Source organism: Canis lupus, chromosome 32 (assembly GCF_011100685.1).
Source record: "Canis lupus familiaris isolate Mischka breed German Shepherd chromosome 32, alternate assembly UU_Cfam_GSD_1.0, whole genome shotgun sequence".
Classification (NCBI taxonomy): Eukaryota; Metazoa; Chordata; class Mammalia; order Carnivora; family Canidae; genus Canis; species Canis lupus.
This window is the reverse complement of record NC_049253.1, coordinates 33,402,012-33,428,680: the sequence shown is the minus strand read 5'-3', so window position 1 is coordinate 33,428,680 and position 26,669 is coordinate 33,402,012. Positions and strand designations below refer to the sequence as shown.

The 26,669-nt window shown below is 44.0% G+C and overlaps 1 protein-coding gene and 1 long non-coding RNA gene across 3 annotated transcripts in view; one reads left to right on the top strand and one right to left on the bottom strand.

Moving 5' to 3' along the window:
• The first annotated feature begins 53 nt into the window (after positions 1–53).
• On the top strand, positions 54–25,997 carry LOC111093583. Of its 2 annotated transcripts, none has more exons than XR_005382905.1 (3): positions 54–226; positions 3,932–4,109; positions 23,517–25,997. It is a non-coding gene; the product is annotated as an uncharacterized LOC111093583 (long non-coding RNA). The 2 variants fall into 2 exon arrangements; XR_005382904.1 differs by lacking the exon at positions 23,517–25,997 and adding an exon at positions 20,559–20,686.
• The window catches only part of SCD5 (stearoyl-CoA desaturase 5), a 150,827-nt gene continuing 141,949 nt past the window's right edge, over positions 17,792–26,669 (bottom strand). Inside the window, exons 4-5 of the mRNA XM_038582283.1 lie at positions 23,593–23,825; positions 17,792–19,271 (exon numbers count right to left, since the gene is read on the bottom strand). Of these exons, the coding sequence (XP_038438211.1) occupies positions 19,081–19,271; positions 23,593–23,825 (424 nt within the window). The 3' untranslated portion in view covers positions 17,792–19,080. The remainder of the gene's footprint in view (positions 19,272–23,592; positions 23,826–26,669) is intronic.

Here is a 26,669-nt window from a genome sequence, read left to right as displayed (position 1 = left end):
TTTCTTAGGTTCAGTGTTTCGAGGACTTGTTGAATTTCCTGGTCACACAGGAGACTCTCCAGCTCGTGCCTGGCAACCGCCCTTGGGCCCCCATCTGAGTGTCTGCCCCCCACCCACAGCAGTGAGTGTGCAGGGCAGTTTCATATCTTACTTCATTCTGCTGAGATAACTGCCCACTGGGGGCATGGCCTCTAAAGTACCGCCGAGAAAACAAGATGAGAGAGAGGTGACTCCTTACAGTACTTTTGTTAATTTAAGTCTTTATTTTGCTTTGCTTTCTCTCTGGCTTCTTGTTTTATGTATTTATTCCTCAGGGTTGGAGTAATTGCGTTTCTGGTCTCTCTTATTTGGGTGACCGCAGCTGGCTTAGTCATTCTACTATAACACCTCAAAGGTTTCTTTTATTACCACACGTTGGGTTTCTCCGTGTTTATCCTGCTGTCGTTTGTTGCTTCCCTGGCCCTGGCCCTTCTCACGCTGTCCACCGTCTGTACACAGGTCTCTTTCTGCCCCTGGAATTGCTGGCTGGGACATGTGGGTTCTGCAGGCAAATGGGAAAGAAGCTGACACGGGAAACTGTCACCTTCTCTCTCTCTCCCAGTGTGCTTGCATTTTTGTGACAGTTTGGGCTATGAACTAATTTCCTGGTGTTTGGCAGCACACCAGGATTGTTGAGGCACCTGGCACCCCCCACGCGCAAGGAGGTTTTTTGAAAAGAGTTGTGATTAAATCTCTCACGGCTACCTCCCATCTGCCTCTCATCTTTGCCTGGCTCCCTGCTGCCTCTTTGGGGAGGGGAATTTTGGGTTTAGATGAGAGATAATTATTTTCCAGGTTAGATTTTCCAAGATAGCCATTCAGCTGTGCTTGCTATCCTTTTTAAAAGGGGTTTCTTATTTTGGAACTGAGAAAGAAGAGAGAATCCCATGAAAAAACAGTGAGGTTTAAAACATCCACCTACCCAAACATTCATTTAAATTTAGAACTATTCACACAATATCATCCAATCACTCTTCCGTCTTCAGTATTAGAGGCTGATCATCAATTAATTGATGCCTGAGCCTATCTTTGAAGTCTGGTTCTACGGGAGCGGTTGTCAAGGCAACCTGGACCACCAGACTGGTCTCCTGAGTTCATCCTGCCAGGCTCTAACTCTGGGAGCACGGTTGTGTGCTGAGTGAGGGCTTTGTTCTGCAGCTTATTATAGTTTTACCTTGATTAAAATAAAGAATCGTTTGGTAATTTGGGGAAATTTTTTACATCTTGTGATGAGGCATTGAAACAAATGATATTATCATTTTGTTCACCAGCTAGGTTTTAATTGACGTGCCCCTCCCTCACAGTTCACTGATATTGTGTACAATTTGTCACCCCCAAAGACTTTTATATGTGAATTTAAAATGATGTCCTAATAAAAGTCTGAGTCAGGAATAACCCCCCAGATTTTCAACTCTGCAAAGATGAAAATCGTGGTCTAAATATCATTCACAGTCTCCATTTCTCTAACGATATTAATGTAAGACCCAAAGAATAAGAGGATCCTCACTCAACCTCTCAGTATAAATTTTTAAATGTTTCTTTCAGCACAACTTTTAGATTTTATTTTTTCTTAAGCCATTGTCTTCTAATGTAAGAGTTTTAAAACATACTTTTCCGTTTATTTTATTTAGGGAAAATCCATGATACTCTATTATTGGCTCTATTCTGAACTTAGCTATTCCCTAAAGTCATCTTTTATTTTTTTTATTTTATTTTTATTTTTTTTTTAAGATTTTACTTATTTATTTATTTATGGTAGACATAGAGAGAGAGAGAGAGGCAGAGACACAGGAGGAGGGAGAAACAGGCTCCATGCCGGGAGCCCGACGTGGGACTCGATCCAGAACTCCAGGATTGCGCCCTGGGCCAAAGGCAGGCTCTAAACCACCCAGGGATCCCCCTAAAGTCATCTTTTAAATGAAACGGAGAACTTGGAAAAATAATTTTGTTTCCAATACAATAAGAAATTAGTAGAACTTTCTTAGCTCAATGACTTTGTACTAACACTTGTACTAACAAAACGATTAGGGAACATACAGAGATGAATATGATTCAGTCCCTGCCCTCAAAAGGCTTGTAGTCTATGGGACACCTGGCTAGCTCAGTCAGTAGAGCAAGAGTTGGAGACTCTTGACCTTAGGATTGTGAGTTCAGCCCCCATGTTGGATATAGAGTTTACTTAAAAAAAAGAAAGAAAGAAAAAGCTTATGGTCTACTGGAGGAGACAAAGTCTGTATTTATTCATTCAATAATTATTGAGTATTTATTATGTACCGGAATTATGTTAAATCTTAGAATGTTAAAAAAAAAAAAAACAAGACACTCATGATCCCTGCTCTCATGACATTTACACGCTACTCGGGAAGAAGTAATTATAGTACAAATTAAAATAAGCGGAAGTACAAGGAAGACTTCAGAGGGAATCTGATGTGGCAGGCTTTAAGGTATAAATAGGAATGTGCTGGATTTGCAAGGAAGGTAAGTGTGCTGTAGACCAGAGTCTAGTGTATGAGACGAGTGGAGACACGAAATGGCAGGGTGTGTTTGGGGAACTGCATGTTCGTATTGTTAGATCCTAGCACTGTGGGCAAAGGTGAGTGGGAGAGTAATCATAGAGCTGTTACTGCAGCCAGAGGGTGGGAGGTCGTATATGCAATAATCAAGGGCTTGTGTTCTTGCAGCCCATGAAAGCCCCTGAGAGATTTTGATTAGAGGAGCACCCTAAGTCACTGACAGCAGCATGAAGGATGAATCGGAGATGCAGGCGTGGAGGAGGGCAGACCGATGAGTGTGTGCGTGGTCCAGGCAAGCCTGACCCAAGGACAGGACACTCAGGACACTGCCGAGATGTTTATCAGGTGGAACTGTGGTGATCTGACCAATTGCCTGCAGGCGCAAGGAGAGGTGGCGTGGACTTCGGGTCCCAAGCAGGAGAGGAGAACAGATTTAGGAGATAGGGAGATGTGGGGCACGAGCCGCCTGGGGCCGGGTCGGGGAGAACTGCCCGCTGGCCACCAGCTGAGCCGGGAGCGCAGGGCTCTGGGACACTCCCATCCCACTGCCATCTTCACCCTGAAGTCTCTGTCCTGGTCCTTGGCTTCACAGGCCTCATCCTCACTTTCCCAGGCCCACTGCCGTGATCTGCAAGTAGGTCTTGTCCAGGTCTCAGCTCCGGTCTCTCCTCCACGAAAGTCTCTCTTCGTGCTGCCCCCACACGATACCCCTGAGGTGGGAACCTGTCAGGCCCTGATGAATTCCTTACACTACAGTTGATGTTGTTTCTTGATTCCTTCCTTTCGGTGGCCCCCACCTCGCTGCTGTGGGATAAAGGTCAAGCTATCAGCATAGCCCATGGGGCCTCTGTAAGTGGCCCTGCCTATGCCACAAAAAATCTCCAGCTCACACATTTTGCTCACATGCCAGCCACACCAAACCCCTTGCAGCTCCATGACCCCATGGTGCTCTTTTCTGCTCCTGCTGTTACTTCTTACTTGCAGGGTTGGAGAAGTAGGAACAAATGGGCTAATTCGTGTGTGCAGGGTTGGAGAAGTAGGAACAAATGGGCTAATTCGTGTGTCCAGGACTCAGAGGAAAGAGAAAGCAAGCAGTCAGGGATCCAGGAAGAAAGGCCTCGAGAGAGCCTCTGCTGGCATTTTAGGAGAGGCCTACAGATTGTAGGGCACAAGGATGAATGTGTGGATGGTTGAAAGGGCAGGAAGTTGAATGCAGAGGAAATGCTGGCTTTGGGCCATTTCTGCCAGACACGAGCGAGATCCCTCTGATGGGCAATTTTAGCTCAGGGACTTTCTCATGACCTGACCCACATTTCATCAGAACGATGTTGCAGTCCGAGGCTCTTCCTTCTCCATCCTTCCTGCTCTCTTTTTTGCAGATGTCAGACCTGTGTCCTGGTTTGAAGCTTCTCTTAGATGACTCCTGCTCCCTCCCCCTTTATGTTCACGGGCATTTCTCCCAGTAAACTTCTCATCTGCCTGATTCCGTCGTGGTGTTTGGCTCTTTGAGGACCCAAAAGAAAATCAAGAAATAACCACATGTCTGAGGACTTGGAGGTGAGAGACACTGGTAGAGAACCATTGAACTTCAGTTGTTACATAAAAAGATCCAATAAGTGATAGGATAGAAATGAATCTTAGCATTTTGGAAGTTTCTCAAAGAATCTTTTGAAGGCTATTCTAGTCATACTTCCCCTTCCACCATTTCTTTCCCTCTCCTAAAAATGCATGAACAACACAACCAAATTTTCTGAATCCCAAAGGAAAGATACAGTCTGATCATAAGCGTGTTTTTTTTTTTTTCCTTTTTGACAAGAGGCCAAAATTCCTGCAATTAGAACAGATCTAGAAAATGTAGGCTTGATGTTCAGGTTCTCTAGGACATGTGCTTTTTATAACGAAGTAAATTTTATTTTTAGGATTTTGTGGTGCTCATCCTGCCTGAAGAGAATTAGAAAATGTGTAGAGTGTTGCAAGTATAGAAGCTACTCACCAAGTCATCTCCCAAAAGTGTATTAGACATCCCACGTCCCAACCTAAGCAATTCAGAGTCACCCGCCTGCAGAGAACTCCTCACTTCTTAGTCTTCTCTTCTTTAGAGCACAGACTGGCTTGGACAGGCCAAGTATCCCAGTTAGTAACAAGTTCCCAGTTAGTAACAAGTTTAAGTTCCAAGGTTTATGAATAGACTTAGGGCTTTTTTCTTCCTTCCTTCCTTCCTTCCTTCCTTCCTTCCTTCCTTCCTTCCTTCCTTCCTTCCTCTTTCTTTCTTTTCTTTCTTAATTTTATCTGTTTATTTGATAGAGAGAGAGAAAGAGAGAGCACAAGCAGGGGGAGTGGGAGAGGGAGAAACAGGCTCCCCGCAGAGCAGGGAGACCAATGTAGGGCTCTACCTGAACCCGGGATCATGACCTGAACCAAAGTCAGATGCTTAACTGACCGAGCCACCCAGGTGCCCTGACTTAGGGCCTTTCTGATGCCATTCTTGCCTCACTGCTTCAGTGACTTTGGACATTTTCCTGCAAAGGATTAGGATTAAATGCACTTTTCTAAGGTTCTGCTGAGAAAAGCCAGGGACCTATACTTCTTACTGCCATCACTGCTTATTCCCCACAGGCTGACAGGTTCTCCCCATTTCTTCAGCTTTCCCTGTTATCTGAGGATCCCATGCACAGGCCTGGCTGAGCCAAGGCAGTAGTAGCATGGACGTAGATGGTGAGGAACTGCTGGTGGGGAAGCTGGGAGGGACAGGGACTAGGGTCTCTTTGTCTACATGGGCAGGGTAGCCCTGGAGGGGCTCTGAGGCTTCTCCTCCCCAAGTCAGTATGTGAACCCATGTGAAAATCCATTCAATGGACATCAAGGTGTCTCAGTGAGGGGCCTGGTAGGGAAGATGTGCTGGGGCCAAATAGGAGCATTTGAAGAGAGTTTTAAAAAGGCATGTGTTAGTTGGATTGCCCAGGAAGCAGATGCTGAAGTGAGTGGTGTAGCTGATTTTTGGGGTGTTATGCTCGTGGAAGATAGAAGTGGGGAAGCAGGGATGAACAGGGAGAGCCTTTACTCTGATGCAGAGGAAAGGAAGAGAAAGAAGCACAATCGGGCAGGGGAGCCTCAACGCATGATTCAGATCTGACAGTTGTAGCCAGCCCAACGGGGGCTGGGAGCCATGGCTGCCAGTCAGTGGGGTGTCTTTTACTGGGTGCAAGTGGCCAGGTGCTGGTGCCCACCACATTCGGTCATGGGCTAGGGCTGCTCAGGAAGACTGTGGCAAAATACCAACCAACCAAACAACCAACCAACCACATGTTTTGAAGCGTGAAGGCAGTCAGTTAACCATAACTTTGTTTGGGAGCAGTGAGTTCTTTCTTAAGAGAAGATCTAGGGGATCCCTGGGTGGCTCAGCGGTTTGGTGCCACCTTCAGCCCAGGGCGTGATCCTGGAGTCCCGGGATTGAATCCTGCGTCGGCCTCCCAGCATGGCGCCTGCTTCTCCCTCTGCCTGTGTCTCTGCCTCTCTATCATAAGTAAATAAATAAATCTTAAAAAAAAAAAAAAGAAGAGAGAGAAGATCTGACAGGTGCATCTCCATGACTATCTTATGGGCCATGCACAAAAGCCCAGGCTGGGTGTCGAGCAATCACAAGCAATGCAGTTGGTCAGAGAGGGGCACTGCTAAAAAATTTTTTTTAAATAAAATAAAAAATAAAAAGAAAGAGGCACCACTACCCCTCTTAGCTCTAAGGACAGAGACAGGATGCTGATTGTCAGCCGAGGGAGCAGCCAGTGTGTATCCGCCCTGCAGGGAGGGAATCTGGAAATAAACACCTGGACCTCCCCCTCCTCCCTCTGTGCTGCCGGTGCTCCCCAGCTCGCTGATATGACATCGCAGGCCTGGCAGCCTCTCTGGGCAGAGAGCAGGGTGGAGGGGCAACCAAAATGCCCTGAGCATCCGAGGACAGCCACAGAGGAGAAACAGTCCTTCAGGGAGAGGGAATGGAGCTTTGGAGAAGGCATGAGTCAGGGGAAGAGGTTGCTGCCTTGCTGCACTGCTCCCAGCTGTCTGCTCCTGGAGTCACTGAAGCTTCTACATGATCTCTCCCCACCCTGGCAGCAGCTCCCGTGCAAAGCAAGGACCTTAGGAACAAGTGATATAGAGTGATTTATTGGAGGTGGATGAAGGGAGGGCAGGAGAGGAGGGGAGAGAAAGAGAAAGAGAAAGAAGAACAAGAGGGAGAAAGCAAAGCGGAGGGAGGGGGAAGGAAGGGGAAGAGGAGGGAGAAATAGGAGGAAAAAGGAGGAGGAGGAGGGAGAGAAGCAGATTGAGAGAGAAGAGGGGAGGGGGGAGAAAAAGGGAAGAGAGGAGAGAGATTGTACTCCCTCACACATGCCACACACATGCACACATATCCTGTTCCACTTTTTGCACTCTCACATCAGAGCTGATGAAGGGACCAGAGCCTGAAACCAGTGACACCTCTGAACTACTTATAAACCCATCTATGCTGTCCAGATTCCCCAGTTCTGCCCATCTTTCGGAGGTCTTGGGGCTTTGCAGAGTGGCCTGCAGCCATCTGTGCACTTGACCCCTTAGTTTTTTTTTTTTTTTTTAAGATTTTATTTCTTTGTTCATGAGAGACACACACAGAGAGAAAGAGGCAGAGACATAGGCAGAGAGAGAAGCAGGCTCCCCATGAGGAGCCCAATTCAGGACTTGAGCCAAAGGCAGACGTTCAACCACTGAGCCACCAGGTGCCTCCGCTTAGGTCTTTCTTATCACTTCCTATGAGGGCTCCTCTGTCACCAGCTCACTTTCCCCAGCTGCCTGCAGGCATTTATCTTGTGATGTTATTTCAGAGAACTTCATGGCCACAGGAAACATTCTTTCTGCTTCCAGGAGGTGGACAAGGCTGAGCAAATTACTTTTGGCAGCAAGCAGTTAAGATAATTTTTTAATGATACAAGGCCTCAGCCAATGGTGTTCAAAACAGGCCTGCTGGAGCTGAACCCAGAGCTGACAGATGGTTTCTCTCTTAACTTAGTTTGACTGAGTGAGACATTTGATTTGAGCTTCCATTAAAGGGAAATAATGTATTTAATTGTTTGATGATACTTGGCCTATTTTCAGGAAAAGAATGTAGCTCCTTTTGTCTATAACACTGACCACCTCCCTTTCCCACCCCTCATGTAATATGTCCAAATTCTGAAGTTCAGGCTTAACATATTTGTCTACAACATTTAGATAAGTTATTGTGGGGGAAAAATGTCCAAATGATGTGATTGTCCTTGGACAATGGGATAGAAGATGGGGAAGGTTTGACTCCTTTCCTTCCAGGTGAATTTGTCTCCTCAAGAGTCAGAGGCAATATCCATTTATCTCCTCACAATACTCCATCCTATGCCTTTCCATAGTGGGAGCTAAGTAGATTCCTGTTGATTGTCAAGAATAAAGGCAAAATAGTCTTTAGTGCTGTTTTCTCTTGGGAAAGTGAGGTGATGCTGGTTTGAAGGAAGCCCTCTCCATGGAATCACTTACAGCACGAAATGAAGAGAAAGACCCTGTTGGGAAGAGGCTTACCTCAATCATCTCTTTGAAGATTCTCTCTCTATACACAGTCAGATTCTGAGGTGTGGGGGTTGGGACTTCAACATATGGACTTGAGGGGATACAATCAACCCCTCACATCATCTTTGCTTATTTCACTTCTTAGCATCATCTTATTCTTGTGGCTCAGTGGGTGACCCCTCAGAAGGGATGTGCAGCTTTTTAACTCTGAGCTTCACACAGTAGCTCTGAGATTGGACAGTCCTCACAAATTTAAGTGTACCTCATGCCCCTCACCATATATGCTTCTTAAAAGCTGGGAAAGACTTAAAAAAATATTTATTTATTTATTTATTTATTTATTTATTTATTTGTTTATTTATTTATTTAAGAGAGAGAGAGAGAGAGAGAATGCACTTGCACAAGTGAGTACAGAGGGGAGGGGCAGAGGGAGAGAATCCCAAGCAGACTCCCCATTGAGTGTGGAGCCCAACAAGAGGCTTTGATCCTATGACTCTGAGATCAGACTTAAGCCAAAATCAAGAGTCAGACACTTAACTGATTGAGCCACCCAGGCACCAAAAAGTTGAGGAAGACTTTTAAAAGTTGAAACATGTTTTATTTTCTTTTAAAAGGATATTTATTTATTTATTTATTTATTTATTTATTTATTTTAGAGAGAGAGCATGAGCAGGAAGGGGATGAGGGGGAGGAAGAGGGAGAGAATCTTAAGCAGACTCCCCATTGAGCAAAGAGCTTGATCCCATGACCCAGAGATCATGACTTGAGCTGAAATAAAGAGTCGGACACAACCAACTGAGCTGCCCAGGTGCCCCTAAAAGTTAAGACTTATTTTTATTTTTATTTTTTTTTATTTTTTATTTTTTTTTTTATTTATTTTTTATTTATTTATTCATGATAGTCACAGAGAGAGAGAGAGACAGAGAGAGAAGCAGAGCGAGAAGCAGGCTCCATGCACCGGGAGTCCGATGTGGGATTCGATCCCGGGTCTCCAGGATCGCGCCCTGGGCCAAAGGCAGGCGCCAAACCGCTGCGCCACCCAGGGATCCCAAGACTTATTTTTAAAGCCTGTTTATGGAAGGAAACCTGTGCCATATACATTTGTAAAATTAAGAATTGTCTTCTAATTTTTTCTTACTTTTGTAAGTTTGGATTTCTGGGTCAACTGTTGATGAAAGTAGGGCTTCCATGTATTCCTTTTTTTTTTTTTTTTAAATGCTTGTGGCTTCTTCTTTTTTTTTTTTTTTTTTTTTTATGATAGTCACAGAGAGAGAGAGAGAGAGAGGCAGAGACACAGGCAGAGGGAGAAGCAGGCTCCATGCACCGGGAGCCTGATGTGGGACTCAATCCCGGGCCTCCAGGATCACGCCCTGGGCCAAAGACAGGCGCCAAACCGCTGCGCCACCCAGGGATCCCGGGCTTCCATGTATTCCTAAACAATGACAGCTCAACAAAAAATTTTGAGATCCTGCTTACAAGGTAAGCTCTCTGCTGGGAGCTCACAGTACAACTGTGCCTAAGATAGGCATGGGCTTGCCTGCCTGGGGTGTCACACTTCACAGGGCAAACAAATGAATGAGTTACAAAGATGAGACACAGCAAAGCTAAATAGAGTTTCTTTCTGCATTGCAATACATTGCCATCCACCCACCCATCCACCAATCCATCCATCCACCATCCTTCCATCCATCCATCCCCATGCATCCATGTCCCTGCACCCATGCCTCCTATCTATCCATCAATCCATCTATCCTTTCATTCATTCATTCATTCGCACTTATGGAGCACCTCTCATCTCTCAGGCCCTGTAGATTGGAAAAACACTTGGTGATTAAGATCAGCACAGTTTGCACGACTCTTAAATGTGAATTGTGAATGTTTTGTACACTGTTTTTAGAGACAGTTGTAATAGATTTATAAAATTGGGCCAACTATTGCCCAAACTAGGTAGTTTGGGAAAATACTTTTCTGATGAAGACTCTTTTCTTTTTTGTTTTTTGGTCATTACTTTTTTAGTAAGTTAAATTTCAGTGACTTGAGGTGTTGTTTGCAGGCCAGTTTGCTGAGATTCTATGATACTGACAGTGGTCTATCAAGTCTGATGTGCTTTCACTTGATTTCTTTTTTGATTCAAGAAAAACTATTAAGATGCACCACAATCGGTGGCCTAGAAATTGTGATAAAGGATGTTCTACTCAATGAAAATAACCCTAAAATGCTATATATATATACATAAGCCAGGAGCATTCATCTATTTGGAGTTGGAAAGCCAAGTAAAATGGGGGTAGCAAAAAAAAATAGATAAATATGCATACTTTCAAAACAGTAATTATATTTTTATACCTCAAGCTGTCCTATTTTCTCTTTTTCTCTTCTGTGGCAGTGCAGAATTTAAAGCAAATGGAAAAACAACAGATAATATTACAATAAAATATATTATATCAATCAGATGAACAGACAAGCTTGTTGGAAAGTTTTAATTTATCTCTCTGTGCACACTCAGCCTACTTCTAACAGAGTGTAGAACTTTGGCAGCCAAATCATTATGGCATGTGATGGTTAGTGACCTTATTTTAAAGCACATTATTGTTTCCAAGGTTTATAATGCTGGAATTTCCTGGACACAGCAATGTGTCTGAGCTTTAGATTTAGGGACATCTCTCAAATGGAAACTTAAAAACAAAATAATGCAAAGTGAAACAAAAACAAAAACCCCCTGCGATTGTTGAGAAACATTTAGCCTTTGCAATGACATTCCAGGAATATCAGTCAGCCTCAGTGAATTGCCAGCCGTGTCATTGGCCACCCTAACAGGATTCTGCTTTTCCACTTACAAATGTTTACTTTGCTTCGACAGAGGCAGTTTTCTAAGTAAGGCTGTGGCCTGCAGTCTCTTCCTTTTTTTTTTTTTTCTTTTATAGGGATACAACGTTGGGATGGCTTCCAGCCACATGTTTTGCTCGGGTGGGGCAGAATCTAGCATTTTCCAAGCTTGCTTGCTATTGATTCCTGTAGTCTTTGATCAAAGAAGGGACCTAAGCAATCATTTGTTCGAGATCTGACATATTAGAGATGAAGAAACAAGTAACAATCTAACCATCCCTGGCTTGTGTAAATATAGACCAAGGAGCCTCATAATGTAAACAAAACCACCTCAAAATGGCTTGTCCAGAGAGCTGCTCCTGCTACGACCAAGATGCCGACATTGTGCCAGGTCCTGGTCTTAGTGTTTGAAATGCTCCAACCTGATGCTGAAGAAGCCACTCTGGGGAATATGCTGTCAACATGATGGTGTATGCTCTCGTAGTGGTGGTATTACATCCTCCTCATCACAGGAGGAATAACTTATGATGTTATTGTTGAACCTCTGAATGTTGGCTCTATGACTGATGGACATGGACATCAGAGACCAGTAGTAGCTCTCTTGGCCCACAGAGTAAATGGATGATATACTATGAAAGGATTCACATCCAGCTCCCTATTTATAATGGGAGGTTTAGGTTTCTTAATCCTGGACTAATCAGATGTGCCAAACATTCCAAAACTCAATAGATTTCCTCTTCTATTCATTAGATTTGTCTGTGTCCTATTGAGTTTTTTCATAGCTAGAGTATTCATGAAAATGGAACTGCGGGACTGTCTGATGGGTTCAAATGCCTTTTCAGAAGAAATCAGTGGATATTGGGTTTGCTCCTGTTAATAAAATTTTAAAGGCTGTATCAATCCTATGATATGAAATATGGAAAAGAACAAAAAGCAACAAAAAAGGGGCATCTAGTGAAAACCTAGGAGCATATTGACGCTTGAACTAGAATGTCTTCTTGGTATCAAAGAGACAAGCTTATTACAGTATCTTTCCTGCTGGCCTGTGCTGATGTACCAACGATGTTAAGTGGCATTTTCTTCTGAGTTTTTAATGTCTTAGAGAATACATACTCCATCTCTACAACTATAATATTGAAAAAAGTGATTATTTTTTACAGCTCCCTTAACATTTTTTGGAGATGACATTTCTGACTTTCCAAAATGAATGTAAAATCAGGAAGCAAGATCCCATAAGCTGAGAACTCTGGACACATGATCAGCTTTTACTTATGGTGCTTTGCCTTTAAACAGAATGTGTGACAGTACGTTATCTCAGACAGATATATAAGACTGTCTCCTGCCCAATAAGACGTATGAAAGGAGCAGAAATAAACGCTTTTTCTAATTAAAAAAAAAAATAGCCTGTCCATTTCAGTATCTTGAAACTGATCCAGGACCCTGGCTTCAAATAGACTAAAAAGGTGGTTGGAAAGAATCCAATATACCATTGCCTAAAAATTTCCCACGTAGGTCTTCACTTTTAAAAGAGTGATCTGAAACCATTAAGGGCAACAGATGCACTTTGAGAGCATTTTTCATTTTGGTTGGCTGTAGTGTAACTGTGTATATATTCTTCCTTTTAAAAAAAAAAGATTTTATTTGTTTATTCAAGAGAGACAGAGAGAGAGAGAGAGAGAGAGAGAGAGGCAGAGACACAGGCAGAGGGAGAAGCAGGTCCCATGCGGGGAGCCTGATGTGGGACTCGATCCCAGGATTCCAGGATCACACTCTGGGCCAAAGGCAGGTGCTAAACCGCTGAGCCACTCAGGGATCCCCTATATACACTCTTCCTAACGAGCTGATTTGCCTGTGTTACAAATAGTTCAGTCCAGCAGGACCTGTAGAAAACAATATAGGTGCTCATTGGCTGTCACGTCTGGACCGAGCACTTTATGATGCTGCGAAGTGCCTTGTAAATTCAGACAGCAGAGTTGTTGCATTCACGGTCAGCAACCAAGGGACCAGGAGAGAAGTGAAGTGGCCCTTCCAGATCCCTCCACTGCACGCGAGGAGCCTGTTTGCGGGCACTGGAAAGTCCTCACCTGCGCTGATGATTCACTCTTCCTTCAAGACACTGGCTAGCCAGTTCATCCTCACTCAGGGGTCACAGAGGTCACACCATGTCCCCGACAGGGGCGCCCCCTCCTCTCGCCACCATCCTCACACATGACGTCCTACTGCCTGGGAAAAGGAGCACCCTCCACAATTGGCAGTTTTATGATCCATACACTGTGAGCACCGGCTTTTAGGAAATCTGATGATAAAAATACGACCATGTCCTGCTCCAGCAGGACCCAGTGACTTTGTCCACCCACAACACAGAGTTTGGCAGCTCTGCCCAGTGGTTGGTGCTTCTGTCAGAAAAGTAACTTTGGGGCATCTGAGTGGCTCAGGTGGTCAAGCCTCTGCCTTCACTCAGGTCATGATCCCAGGGTTCTGGGATCGAGCCCCAGGTGGGGCTCCCTGCTTAGGTGGGAGCCTATTATTCCCTCTCCCTCTACTGCTCCCCCTGCTTGTACTCTCTCTCTCTGTCAAATAAAAAAATAAAATCTTAAAAAAGAAAAGTAACTTTGGAGATTTCTCTCCATGACATGAAAGGTAGCCTTGCAGAGGATCAAAAAAGGGAAGGACTGGGACATCAATTTAGTGAATCCTGAGTTGCAGGGATTTGAAGCGGGGGTCGAAGGTCAAGTCCTCTTTCCTGCACAGTAACTGTAGGTTTAGGAGCTGTAAGGGAGGGCACTTTCTCAGGGAAAGTCTTCCCCGCCATTGCTACCTGGGGCTGCTGTCTGCTGGTCTCTTCTTGAATCTGTGGAAGTGGAGGCAGCCTGCGGTGCCCGGGCAGAAGCGTCATGGGAGGACAGGCAAGCGAGGAGGCTGTCACCGGCCACAGTGGCCGCTGGAACACGGGCTTGCTGCCTTGCTGGCGCCAGCAGAACGGAGGCCGGAGGCCGGAGCTTTCCTTCCTCTTGCTTCTGACTCGCAAATTTAGAAATCAGGAACATTGGGGGGGGGGGGGGTAATGAATTCTACAGCCTGTGGGGAGAACAGGAGAGGAGTTTCCAGGTCATTGAGAGCATTTCCTTGACGTCGAGGAAAGGATTTTGATGAATACCCTGAACTAAAAGTGGGGAAATTAAAAACAAAAAGCATTATAAAGGTTAGGATACTTCTTTCCTTCTGTGTTCTTCACATGAGCTGCCGCTGAGAACCCAGCTGCTTCCAGTGTCTTCTGTAATGGAGCAGAGGAGTGAAATGGATAAATGAACGTCACAGATAATCCCCGAAGCTCATTTTTATCCATTAGCTTCGGCCTCTTCCTTCTACCAGTCTTCAATCCCAGCTCCCGATGAGGAGAAAAATGAGCTGCAGGAAGCTCGGGTGACACCACTGGTGGGGCTTGTCCTCTGACGGAGGCCTGAAGGCGCAGGAAGGAGGCCGAGGCTCAGAACGACCCTCAGGGCTCTGGCTTCACACAGAGTCACTGCTAGCTGGACAGCTGGGCAGGACGATGCCTTCCAGTCGGGCTCCTCTACAGAAGGGCTCCCTGAGGCTCTAGGAGATACAGCCACGGAGGGGAGGTGGAACCTGCCTTCCAGCCTCCAAGGGTGAGGCTGGGCCTGAGAATTAAGTTGACAGAGACAGATTAAGAGAGAAACCTACAGATTTTATGGTTATATGCTCATAGGAGCCCTCATGGGAAAGCGAAGCCCCAAAACGTGGTGGAGCCCAAATGCTTATATACCAGATTGGACAAAGAGTACTACTGGTGAAAAAGTCCCCAGAATATATGGGGGAGCTAAAGGGAGATAAGGTTACTTGCAAACCCTTGTTTGCATTGATTCTCTGGGTGCCTCCTCTCTGTCTCTGGTAAGAATGTTTCTTTCCCTTTGGTACAGAGAGGGCAGCTCTCATATGGGGGGGGGCAGAGTTTCATTTCCTGCTTTTAGGGAGAAAAACGGAGTCAAGAGGGTCCCTCTTGCATCTGCTGTTTCTAAGTGCTTTTCTTTCCTTTCTTCTTTTCTTTCTTTCTTTCTTTCTTTCTTTCTTTCTTTCTTTCTTTCTTTCTTTCTTTCTTTCTTTCTTTCTTTCTTTCTTTCTTTCTTTCTTTCTTTCTTTCTTCTTTCTTTTCTTTCTTTTCTTTCTTCTTTCTTCTTCTTTCTTTTTTTTCTTTCTTTCTTTTTCTTCTTCCAGTATCCTCTACACCCAACATGGGGCTCGAACTCACAACCCTAAGATCAAGAGTCACGTGCTTTAGCGACTGAGCCAGCCAGGTGACCCTCAAGTGCTTCTAACTGGAAATAATTTTATGTCAAATTGGCATGTTTTGGGGCCTGTTCTGCTACCCACCATCCAGCTAGTTACTAGCAGAACCAGAACTAGAAGCTGGTCCTCTTCACTTGCAGTCTGTGGTTATTTGACTACAGCTCAGTTACTGTCTTGTGTCTGGGACATGCTACTCACCCTCAGCTGATGTCTCTTGGGGATCTACAATGCGCCAGGCCTCTTTTTGAGGCCTCTAGATTTATCTGAGCACTTAAGTGTTACTGTTCTTACTTTGTGGAAGTGCAGAGAGGATCAGTAGGTTAATAAATGGCACTTTCACGTGGTTCAGTCTAAAAATATGTGCTAGGTATCACAGTACTTTAGATCATGAGTTAGACTTTGAAATCTTGCCATTTTTGATGACATGGATGGACATAGAGGGTATTATGCTAAATGAAATAAGTCAGACAGAGAAAGACAAATAACATATGATCTTTCTTATATGTATAATCTTAAAAAAAAAACCCACAATGAACTCATAGATACAAAGAACAGATTGGTGGGGTGTAGGGGTGGACAATATGGTGAAGTTGGTCAAAAGATACAGACTTCCAGTTATAAAATAAATGTCATAGGGATGTCATGTGCAGCATGGTGACTATAGTTAATAATACAGTATGTCATCTTTGACAGTAGCTAAGAGAGTAGATCTTAAAAGTTCCCATCCTAAGAAAAAGAGTTTTCTAATTGCATGTGGTGACAGATGTTAACAAGACTTATGGTAGTGATCATTTTGCAATATATACAGACTGAGCCAGCTGGCGCCTTTTTTGCAATATATGCAAATATCAAATCATTATGTTGTACACCTGAAACTAATATAATGTATGTCAATTATACCTCAACTTAAAAAAGGAAGAATTCAAACTCAGGTCTTGAACTCGAGTCCAGTACGATTTCTACTACTCCACTAAGCCAGAGCTTTTTGTAATACTTTCTTTGATTAAATTGTTTTCCATGTATTATGTTTATTTTTCTTGTTTCATTATATTTGGGGAATGAATGAAACAGATGTATGTTCTTTATGTGTTCTCCCACTCAGACTCAATTATTTCCCCTCAATATTGACTTGCCCGGTCCCAGAAAGAATGGGCACAAACTTGAGAGGTGTTTTGAATCTGAAGTCAGGCATGTCCCTAGCTTTGTTGCTGTCGGTGACCATCACGGTTTGGTGGGACCTTAGCCAGAGTCTAGTTTCATCTGTCTTTGTAGATGAGAAAACTGGATCCAGAAAGACTAGTTTTCTCAAGGCCACACAGTTGGCTGGTAGTGCGCTTGAGCAGGCTCTGTCATATCCGACCAGCTCCATGTAACTGCCATGACACACATGGGAGAAGCACTGTTGAAATTGCTTCCCCTTGACTCCCCTCACCTAGACACATAGGTGGATGTTTCTGAAATAAACCTCATAGGGCCCTGGGGATTAAGGACAGGGCATTCTCTCATTCTAAACCTGATCCTCTCAAAAAAAAAAAAAAGTACCAACTTCTCCAGGGCCACCTTGGATAGTCTTGGGTTACTTTCTTCCCTTGGATGCTGCTGAGACCTGCAGGGGGTGCTAATATGGAAGACTCTAGAGAGATCTAACCTTCATCTACTCCTTCAACAAAATCATCCCAATTCTCATTCATGGGCACTGCTGCAGATAAATATGTGGCACTCAGGTTCAGAGGAGTGAGGTTCTGGATTTATCTGGACTAGATGGGGGACTATCCTCCTTTCGTGAGAAGATTTAAAATAGTTTTCTCCAAATGTAGCCTTTTCTATTAATTGATAAGCAATAAGATTAGTATAATTAAGGGTCAAAGAATCACAGAAATATTCTCAGTTAGAAATATTCCCAATCATTTTAGGTCGTGTTGATACAAAGCCAACTTAGAATACAATTGTACTACTAATCCTCCATACAAGGTCTCAGCAATGTGCGGCTGCAGTATGAAGCAGCTGGTGATAGCTACAGTCATACCCAAAGGGTCCATTGGCTGGAATCCCACTCAACTGCAGGCAGGCTAAGAAGTCTGTATCTGATGGCAGGGGAACAAACAGGTGCTTTGGGGCAAAAGTTAAGAGCAGAAAGTGAGGCAGCTTATGGGAAAATTTGGGAGGCAGGACTAGAGGGAGAGCTGAGCTTGTCTCCCACATCTTTGGTCACTCCTAGTGGGGCCTGGTGGGACTTGAGGGAGGAAGATGTCCTTCACACTCTTTTGGGTGACAGGTAGGAGTAGTGGTACCCATTTGTCAGCTGGAAGCAGTACAAGTGACAGTGCTGGTGAATGAGAAGTGGGGGAATGACACTACTAGGGGTGCTGCATTCCAAATAAAACTTTTCCTTGTGGCCTAAGGCAGATGGGATACAGGAGGCCTGCTCTTAGGGGCCCTGTTAGTCCAGAGCTCAAATCAAATGGGAATCACACGGTCATCATGGGGCATCAGGTACCCTTGGGAGAACATCTTCTGAACATTTAAGTAGCTAGTCAAGAACACCAACAAATTCATAATCATTTATTGTAAATCACTCATAGATGGTTATACATTATTAATGGCAAAATGGCAAAATAACACTGTTAAACACCTGCTGGATGAAGAACTTCATTATGACAATTTCCTATTGGTATCACTTCTTTCTCAAAAAACTTAAATTACTACAGTTTTCCTGAAAAGATCTATCTTCAAAGTGCTCCAACATCTTTCTTTTGCTTTAACAACTACCACAAAGGCCACGCTGCCCCATTTACTCAACATGCTCTTTACAAGGCAACTTAACACACGAAAAATTTTTAATCCAGAAGCGACATAATGATCACTGTATATTTTGCTGCAAAATCAATGAAGGCTGCATGCAGGGAAAATATTAGGAGACACTGAGTTCTAGATAACTGTCGGTTATTAAGATCTGATGGCCTGGTGTGGAAAATTAATATGCTTATTTAGTAGGAGTAGCTAAAGTACGTGCATCAGTGGCTGGGATCAATTAGAATATAAATTAGGTGTCTAAACATTTAAATGAGAGCTTAATTTGAGCTTAATTTTATGTCTGGCACATCTGAGTTATACACCTTTAAAATGACAACAGCAAAGAGAATAAAATCAAACACCTATATAAGCACTGATTTATAGGGTTGGCTGGCATAATCGGGACACAGAACAAGCTGGGCAGTGGACAGATCTCTTCTGAAGCAAAGACAGTGGAGCATTAAAAAGCTGTAAACAGGGCAAAAAGAATGAGAGACTCATTTCCTGTACTGTCATTTTTTTAAATGATGAATTCTCTTATTTAAGAAAACAAAAGCAAACACACACATAGTAATTACAAAACAGAAACATTCTTTAGTTACTCTGACCCTCTCTTTTGTCTTCCGCCCTGTCTCTCAGCTCCTTCAGATAATGGGTTGAAAAACAGCACTGGGTTAACTGGTAGAAAAGAAAACAAATGCTCTCCTGAATGACACCGAGAGAATATTAAGCTCCTTCATCCTGTCAGGGTCAACATCATGTACAAGCACATGACCATGTGTGTTTGACATACTAGAACTACGGCGACTAAATTGTGTGTTCACACTCTAATGTTAAATCATAGTTACACTGACATGAAAATTTTTTTTTTCATTGATAGTTGACAATTATTTTGAGACAAACAAAAAGTTCCCAAAGCACATAGATTCTGTTCCCTCTCTACTCTCTACCCCCTCCCACATCCAATGAACAAGAGAACGATAGTAACCAAAGCCATGAACTGAGATGTCGATGGCAGACATGTAGGATGGTGGTTCCAGGTTCAAGTGCTGCCATCTCCAGTCCTGGCTTTCCGGGCCTCGATCATTGGCTTGGTTGCCCGTTTGCGGTCGGTGGCTAGCCCCAGCCAGCACATGAGGTCAATGAACCAAGTGGTTGGGTTGAAATTTAAGCCAAATTCACTCGCAGAGTAGTCAAAAGGGAAGGTGTGGTGGTAATTGTGGAAGCCTTCACCTAGAAGACAAAGCGGGCATTGAAATAACCCATCTCCACTTCTTTGCAAAGATTTTTTTTCCTCCCCACCCCCCACACTTATTGAGGGTGTGCCAGGTGCAAGGCACTATGTCAGGCTCTATGGGGACCAGGAGACTTGGTGTCTGCCCCTAGGAAGCATTTACTTAGCTGGCTAGATGAAATATGAACAGAAAAATAACACTGAATTTAATCAGCATAGAGTCACGGATTAATTTCCCCACATGAACTGTAGATATGCTACCATGATTTCAGAGCTGTGCTTTGTAAACTAAATGCTAAATGGTTGATAACAGATCCTCATTTAGATGTGTGTTCATGAAAGGAAAATAGCTTCTGGGGGCTGGAGGGATTAAAGGAAGGCTCGTGAGAGAGCCTGGAAGACCCAGACGAACATCGTTCAGATAGTGAATCGAGGAAGTGGACCTTTACATGTTCCGAATCTGCCTATGTATTATTCCATCCCTCCTGGTGAATAGCGTTTCCTCTCTTACTTTTTTTTTTTTTTAAATTTTTTAATTTAAAAATTTTTTTTTTAAAATTTTTATTTATTTATGATAGTCACACAGAGAGAGAGAGAGAGGCAGAGACACAGGCAGAGGGAGAAGCAGGCTCCATGCACCGGGAGCCCGACGTGGGATTCCATCCCGGGTCTCCAGGATCGCGCCCCGGGCCAAAGGCAGGCGCTAAACCGCTGCGCCACCCAGGGTTCCCACTTTTTTTTTTAATTAAAGTGTTTTCAGGAGGGATCTCAGGGCTTCTTTCATTTGACTTTTATTTTTTTCATTTGACTTTTTAAAACAGCTTTATTGAGATATAATTCACTATATAATTCATCCATTTGAAGTACAATTTAATGGCTTTTAAGCATTTTCACAGAGTTGTGCATCCATCACCACGATGAATTTTATAACATTTTCATTACCTAAAAGGAGGCTCCACATTGCTGAGCTGTCATCTCCCAACCATCCCTCCATGCCTCCAGCCCTACTTTCTTTCTCTGTCATGGTTAATTTTACACAGCCTGAATGGCCAAGGCTTGCCCAGGTTAAAAATTTCCATGAAGCATGCCTGGGGGGGCGTCTCTGGACGAGATGATCATTTGAATCAGTGGACTCAGTAGAGCAGATTACCCTCGCCAGTGGGGTGGCCATCACTCAATCCGTTAAGAGACTGAACAGAACAAATGGTGGAGGAAGAGAATTTGTCCCTTTTTTTCTGACTCACTGACTGAACTGGAACATCCATCTCATTTTCTCCTGCCCTCAGACTGGAATTTCATCAACTGCAACCCCAGTTCTCAGGCCTTCGGACTCAGATTTAATTATACCACTGTCTTTCCTGGGTCTCCAGCTTGCGCATAGCAGATCGTGGGATTTCTCAGCTCCCATAATCATGCGAGCCAATGCCTTACAAGAAATCTCTCTCTCTCCCCTTCTCTGATCCTTCCTCTCTATACATATGCATATATACACACATAGAAACAGTAGCATATGTATATCCTATAAATATATATCTATTTATATTTATATAGGTATCCTACTGTTTCTGTATATATATGGGGATTAATAAATATATATATGAAGAATATACATATATTACAGTATATACAAAAACTGTATAATATATGCATATAATAGTATTACATATATAGATAGGTATATATATTAGTATATGTAGCGTATATGTGTATACATATATATGTACTAACGTGTGTGTATATATATATATATACTGATTCTGTTTCTCTAGATAACTCTAATACAATCTCTATAGACTTGTCCATGTTAAACATTTTGTTTAAATGAAATCATACAATATGTAGCTTTTTGTGACTGGTTTCTTTCACTTAGCATAACGTTTTCAAGGTTGTAGCAGGTATCTTCATTTCTTCATTTCTTTCTTTTTTAGCATTATTTTTTTTTAAATTTTATTTATTTATGATAGGCACACAATGAGAGAGAGAGAGGCAGAGACATAGGCAGAAGGGAGAAGCAGGCTCCATGCACCGGGAGCCCGACATGGGATTCCATCCCGGGTCTCCAGGATCGCGCCCTGGGCCAAAGGCAGGCGCTAAACCGCTGCGCCACCCAGGGATCCCTCTTCATTTCTTTTTATTGCCAAATAGTCTTCCACTGTATAGATGTACCATTTGTATTTCTGGATCATATGGTAACTATTTTTAACCTTTTGAGAGATTGCCAGATTCTTCCTTTACTTTTTTTTTTTTTAATATTTATTTATTTATTTATTTGAGAGAGAGAGAGGCTTAGGTGGGGATGGGGAAAGGGAAAAGAGAGTCTTATGCAGACTCCCTGCTGAGCTCAGAGCAGGACACTGGGCTGGATCTCACAACCCTGAGATCATGACCTGAGCTGAAACCAAGAGTTGGGCACCTAACCAATTGTGCCACTCGGGCACCTCCTTCTTTACTTCTTAAGTGGGTACTGGTCATCACATAGTTCTTCTGTTGACCACAATTAAAGGATTCTGCTCTTCAATGAGTACATCAGATGGATGGATCTGTGGTTTACCGTTTTCTTTTTAATTTAGATCTTCTTTACCCTGCCCCTTCCACCGTCATCAATTTTAGTGTTTTTCCTGCCCTGGAGTATATATAGAGAAGTTCCCCCCAGTATTTTCAGAAGCAGACACTGTTCTGAGAACCCTGGATGTACTCCCCATCTACAGCACAGTCAGATGTAACAGAAGCCTTCCCAGGATCTTAATGAAGAAAACTGACTAGAAGCCCATTGTTAATCTGGGTGGATTTAAAACTGATACCCAGCTCTTCAGGGCCTGGGCTGTGGCCATATTATTTGCATTTTCTTGCCCACTGTCCCTACAGAAGAGGTAAGTCCATCTTGTCCTCTCTTCTGTCTGCTCTGAGTAAATACTGGATGTGGCTCCCCACTGCAGTCTTTTCAGAAGATGAAAGGTGGGCACCTGGGTGGTTCAGTTGGTTAAATGTTCAACTCTTGATTTTGGCTCAGGTCATGATCTTGGGGTCATGGGATCAAGCCTTGCGTCAGGCTCTGTGCTTAGTTGGGAGTCTGCTGGAGGTTCTCTCTCTCTCTCCCTCTTCCTCTGCTTCCACCCCACTCTTCCCCCCCCCCCACATCTCTCTCCAAATAAATAGGGAAAGAAAGAAGAAGATGAAGGGTGAGGAAGAAGAGGGGAGGAAGCGGTAGAGGTATCATACTCTTTCCAAGACATTTTTCTCTCTGGTTAGCCACTGTTCCCAGAGCTAAATTTGGTGTTTATTCCACCTCAGATTGCTCTAGTCAACACAAGATCCCTGGGGTCTTAATAAGGGCATGACCCTAACAATGCAGTGGTAGAAATTCATTGCTAGGTGACGCAGATACCGTTGCTATTTAACAGTAGGATCTTCCCTTCCTGGTTTGATCTCTATGCTCAAGGCTCAGCTTGCCAAGAAGCCTGAGTTACTTCCAGAAAGATACAGCTAATGATTATTTATTACTTACTGTGTGCCAGCCACAGTGGTGAGGGCTTTAATGGGTATTAGCACCTATAATCTTCACATCTTTGAGCTAGCTGCTATGATTATCCCTGTTTTAAAAACGAGGATGTAAATGTACAGAAGGGACAAGTAGCTTGTTTAAGACCATAAAGCTAGTAATAAAAATGACATTACTGAGGCTTATTTCATACTAAGCACTGCTGCAAAGACTATGTATGAACTCACCTAACCCTCCAATGACCCCAAGAGCAGGTAAATGCTACTATTATCTTCAGTTTACAGATGAAGACACAAGGTATGAAGGAGCCAGATAACTTGCCCAGACAGTAAGTAGAGGAACCAAGACTCAAAGTTATCAGAATCCAGAGGCCTCGCTCTTAAACATTTTGTGGCACCATGAGATACCATACTCTTGTTTCTTCCTATCTCTCTGTTTGAAGTCAAATGGCACAACAGAGGCCAGAAGGGTCAGGGCAATTTGAAACAAAAGTCTGCTGCTACTCCTCCTTTAGGAAAATTTCCATAGTGAAAATAAATCACTACTATTTGACAGACATTGTCCTAAGCGGTTTACATATAGGACCTTAACCTTCATGACATCCCTGTGAGGTAGACATCACTATTCCCATTTCACAGATGAGAAAACTCTAAATCAGAGAGATTAGGTGACTTGTCCCAGAGCCAGGATTCTAATACCAAAGCCCAAGTTTATCCCACCTGACTTTCACTGCATCTCTTTACAGATTCCAGAAAACCACTGGAAAGCCAAGAAAAATCTGAGCTGCTGCACTTCCCACTGGCTCTTGCACCCCTACTCACCAATGGCACCCAGAGTGACAAGTGGGTTCTGCCGAGGGCTGATGTGCTTGTCATAGGGCCGGTTTCCATACATGTGGGCAGCGCTGTTGACCAGCCAGGTGATGTTGAGTGAGATGGTATAGCGGAGAATGGAAGCCAAGAAGTAGGAATTCCACAGACTCTCTCCCCAGACGCACCAGGGCACCAGCGTGGGGATCACAAAGCACATGAGCACCACGGTGATCTTATAGTACCTGGAAGGGAGAATAGTATGCTATCATTGGGCACCTGTTGATGGTGGCAGGAATAGGCTGAGCAAGCTGCAGGAAAAGTCAGGAATTATGCCAGTCATCTCCTTCTACTATTTCTGTATAAGGAATACCCTGTTGTGTGTCACTTTGTACAGGGGTCACAGACCCATATATCTACAAGGCTAAACAGGTAACCCAAACTTGAGTGAGGCTGGGTAGAATGAATGCTGTGGGAAGTGGGAGGGCCTGTGGCACACTTCAGAGACACTTCGATATCAAACAATCAAAGTAGTGCTGGTGAAACCTATGTAGCTCAGAGTACATTTCTCCTACAGGTGACTGGTTTGACAGCTTCTAGCTACTTCTTTCACTTATCAATCAACTTGATCAGTTTTTCTCAAATGATTTCAAGAAATATATATTTCTTGAATAATTTCCAGACACATGATTCTGTACTAACTTAGCTTGGTAAAAAAGTAAACAATCCAATCCCCTCACAAAAAAGTTCTCTGTTCATTGCAGATTACATCCCAAGCCAGCATAAAAAACAAAGTCTAGGAACAGACTGTAAGACAGTAAGTCTAGGAACAAGCATGGCCACATGAAAAGTAATCTTTACAAAGAAATCAGCAGTTGTTTGATTTCCAGACCCATGTATCCAGCAAATATTTACCGAGCACTTACTGTATGCCAGGCCATGAGTGCTGGTGATACAAAGACAAATTTGACACGGTCCCCACCCCAGGCTTCAGTCAAGTGGAACCACTGTTCCCCACTCTGTGGCCATGTGGAACCAGCCCTATGCAGGGACAGGAAAGGGGCTGTGCTATGGATTCATAGCTCTCTCCTCCCTGGCCTCACACTGGCTAATCAAGCTTTCCAAAGGCCTCTGTTAAGATGCATAGGTACGAAATGAGAGGTGGCACAGTGTGGGAATGATATTCAGAAGGTAGAAGACTTGAACTTGAGTCTAGATCTGATTCTGGGTGTTGAACTAGCCATTAGCTTTCTTTCACCCTCCTCTTGTGCACAGTTAGCCAGTTCTCCAAAGAGCAGAGGATGAGGCAAGGGCGTGTATGTGGGTAGTCTATTTTGGGAAGTGTGAGACAGGGAAGGAGGGAATGCCAAGCCACGGGTGCCCCATGCTTTGGACCCCTGAACTAGGACCTTGATGGGACAGATTACAGCTCAGATTTATTCTCCCAAGGAATGAAAGAAGGGGCTATTTTCTCATTGTTTCAAACTCCCTCCTGGTCAAGGAATGTCACTTAGAATATTAGCTTCCTCACACTTCCAAGTTTGCTTGGGCCAGGTTCGCTGACCATTTCTGGAAGCATCTCAGGTAGGGGTGGCAAAGAAACCAGGCAGGAAGTAAGAAATAAGTAGTCCAGTGGAGCACGGTGCTGTTGGGTTATACCTGAGTCAGCAGGTGGCTACAGCAACAGCTGGAGTGAAAAGAAGGGCAGAGAGTAGGAGGTAGGGTACGAGAGGGGTCCAACACAGGTGGTGATTACAATACCTCCAGGGGTTCTTGTGAGGCTCTAATACATAATGCATACTATGTGCATATTATATATCATGGATATTCTGAGACCTTTCCATGTACGGCTCATTTTATTCTAATAAAAGGTCTAGGAGAAAGTGACCATTATTATCACCATTTTACAGAGCAATGGAAAGGTTATGTAGTTGGGCCAAGGTCACAAGACTAAGAAGTAGTAGGACCACGATTCAGATCCAGGCAGAATCACTTCAGAGACTATCATCTATTTAAATGCAGCCATCTTGTATCCCAGTGACTTGGAAATGGGTGTTGATGGGTTCACCTGTTGCCCAATTAAAAAAAAAATTATGGAAACTGACACTTATGCGCAGCTATCAATCTGCAAAACACACTTACATACATGATTTGCAAATGAAGTCATTTAAGTGGAAAGATGGTGCTTGCGAGGTCAGATGAGTGGGCTGTGGCTGGAGGGGCAAAGGCAACAGACAATGAGGGACTGGTGGTCTTACACTGCACTCCCTAGAGTCACGTGTGGAAGGCTTTTGGAGAGTGCTCTTTAAAAAAAGGACACCTGGGTGGCTCAGCGGTTGAACGCCTGCCTTCAGCCCAGGGCATGATCCCAGGATCCGGGATCCAGTCCCACGTTGGGCTCCCTGCATGGAGCCTGCTTCTCCCTCTGCCTGTATCTCTGCCGCTCTCTGTGTGTCTCTCATGAATAAATAAAATCTTAAAAAAAAAAGATTTTATTTATTTATTTGAGAGAGAAGATGAGCAGGGAGAAAGGGCAAACTCCCTGCTGAGCGGGGAGCCCGATGAGGGGCTGGATCCCAGGACCCTGAGATCATAACCTGAGCAGAAGGCAGACGCTTAGCCAACTGAGCCACTCAGGTGCCCCAAGAGTGCTCCTGAGAATACTTAGAAGGAAGGGAGGAAGGCAGGTTGGGCTGAGGCAGAAGCTCACCTACCATGAGTTCCAGCAGATCTAATGGGGACTTCTGGGGCTAGATGATCCCTTAAAGTTGTCCTGGGAACTGGCAGGGAGTGTGTGAAAGGGCAGAGACGGTGGGTGCTCTGAAGGGAAAATAGAAGAGGAGCCCAGAGCCATGGTCTGCTGCTGCTCCTCCTTTGCACCTCTGAGGAGGAAAGGAGGCAGCTTTACACTGCCAACAGAAGGCATTTTGTGACTTAAGAAGTTTCTTCCCTTCCTCCACTCTCTCGGTTACAGACCAGTACCTTTAAAAAGAGCCTCTCCAGGGCACCTGGGTGGCTCAGTCGGTTAAGCATCTGCTTTCGGCTCAGGTCATGATCTTGGTGTCGTGGGATCAAATCTCATTTCAGGC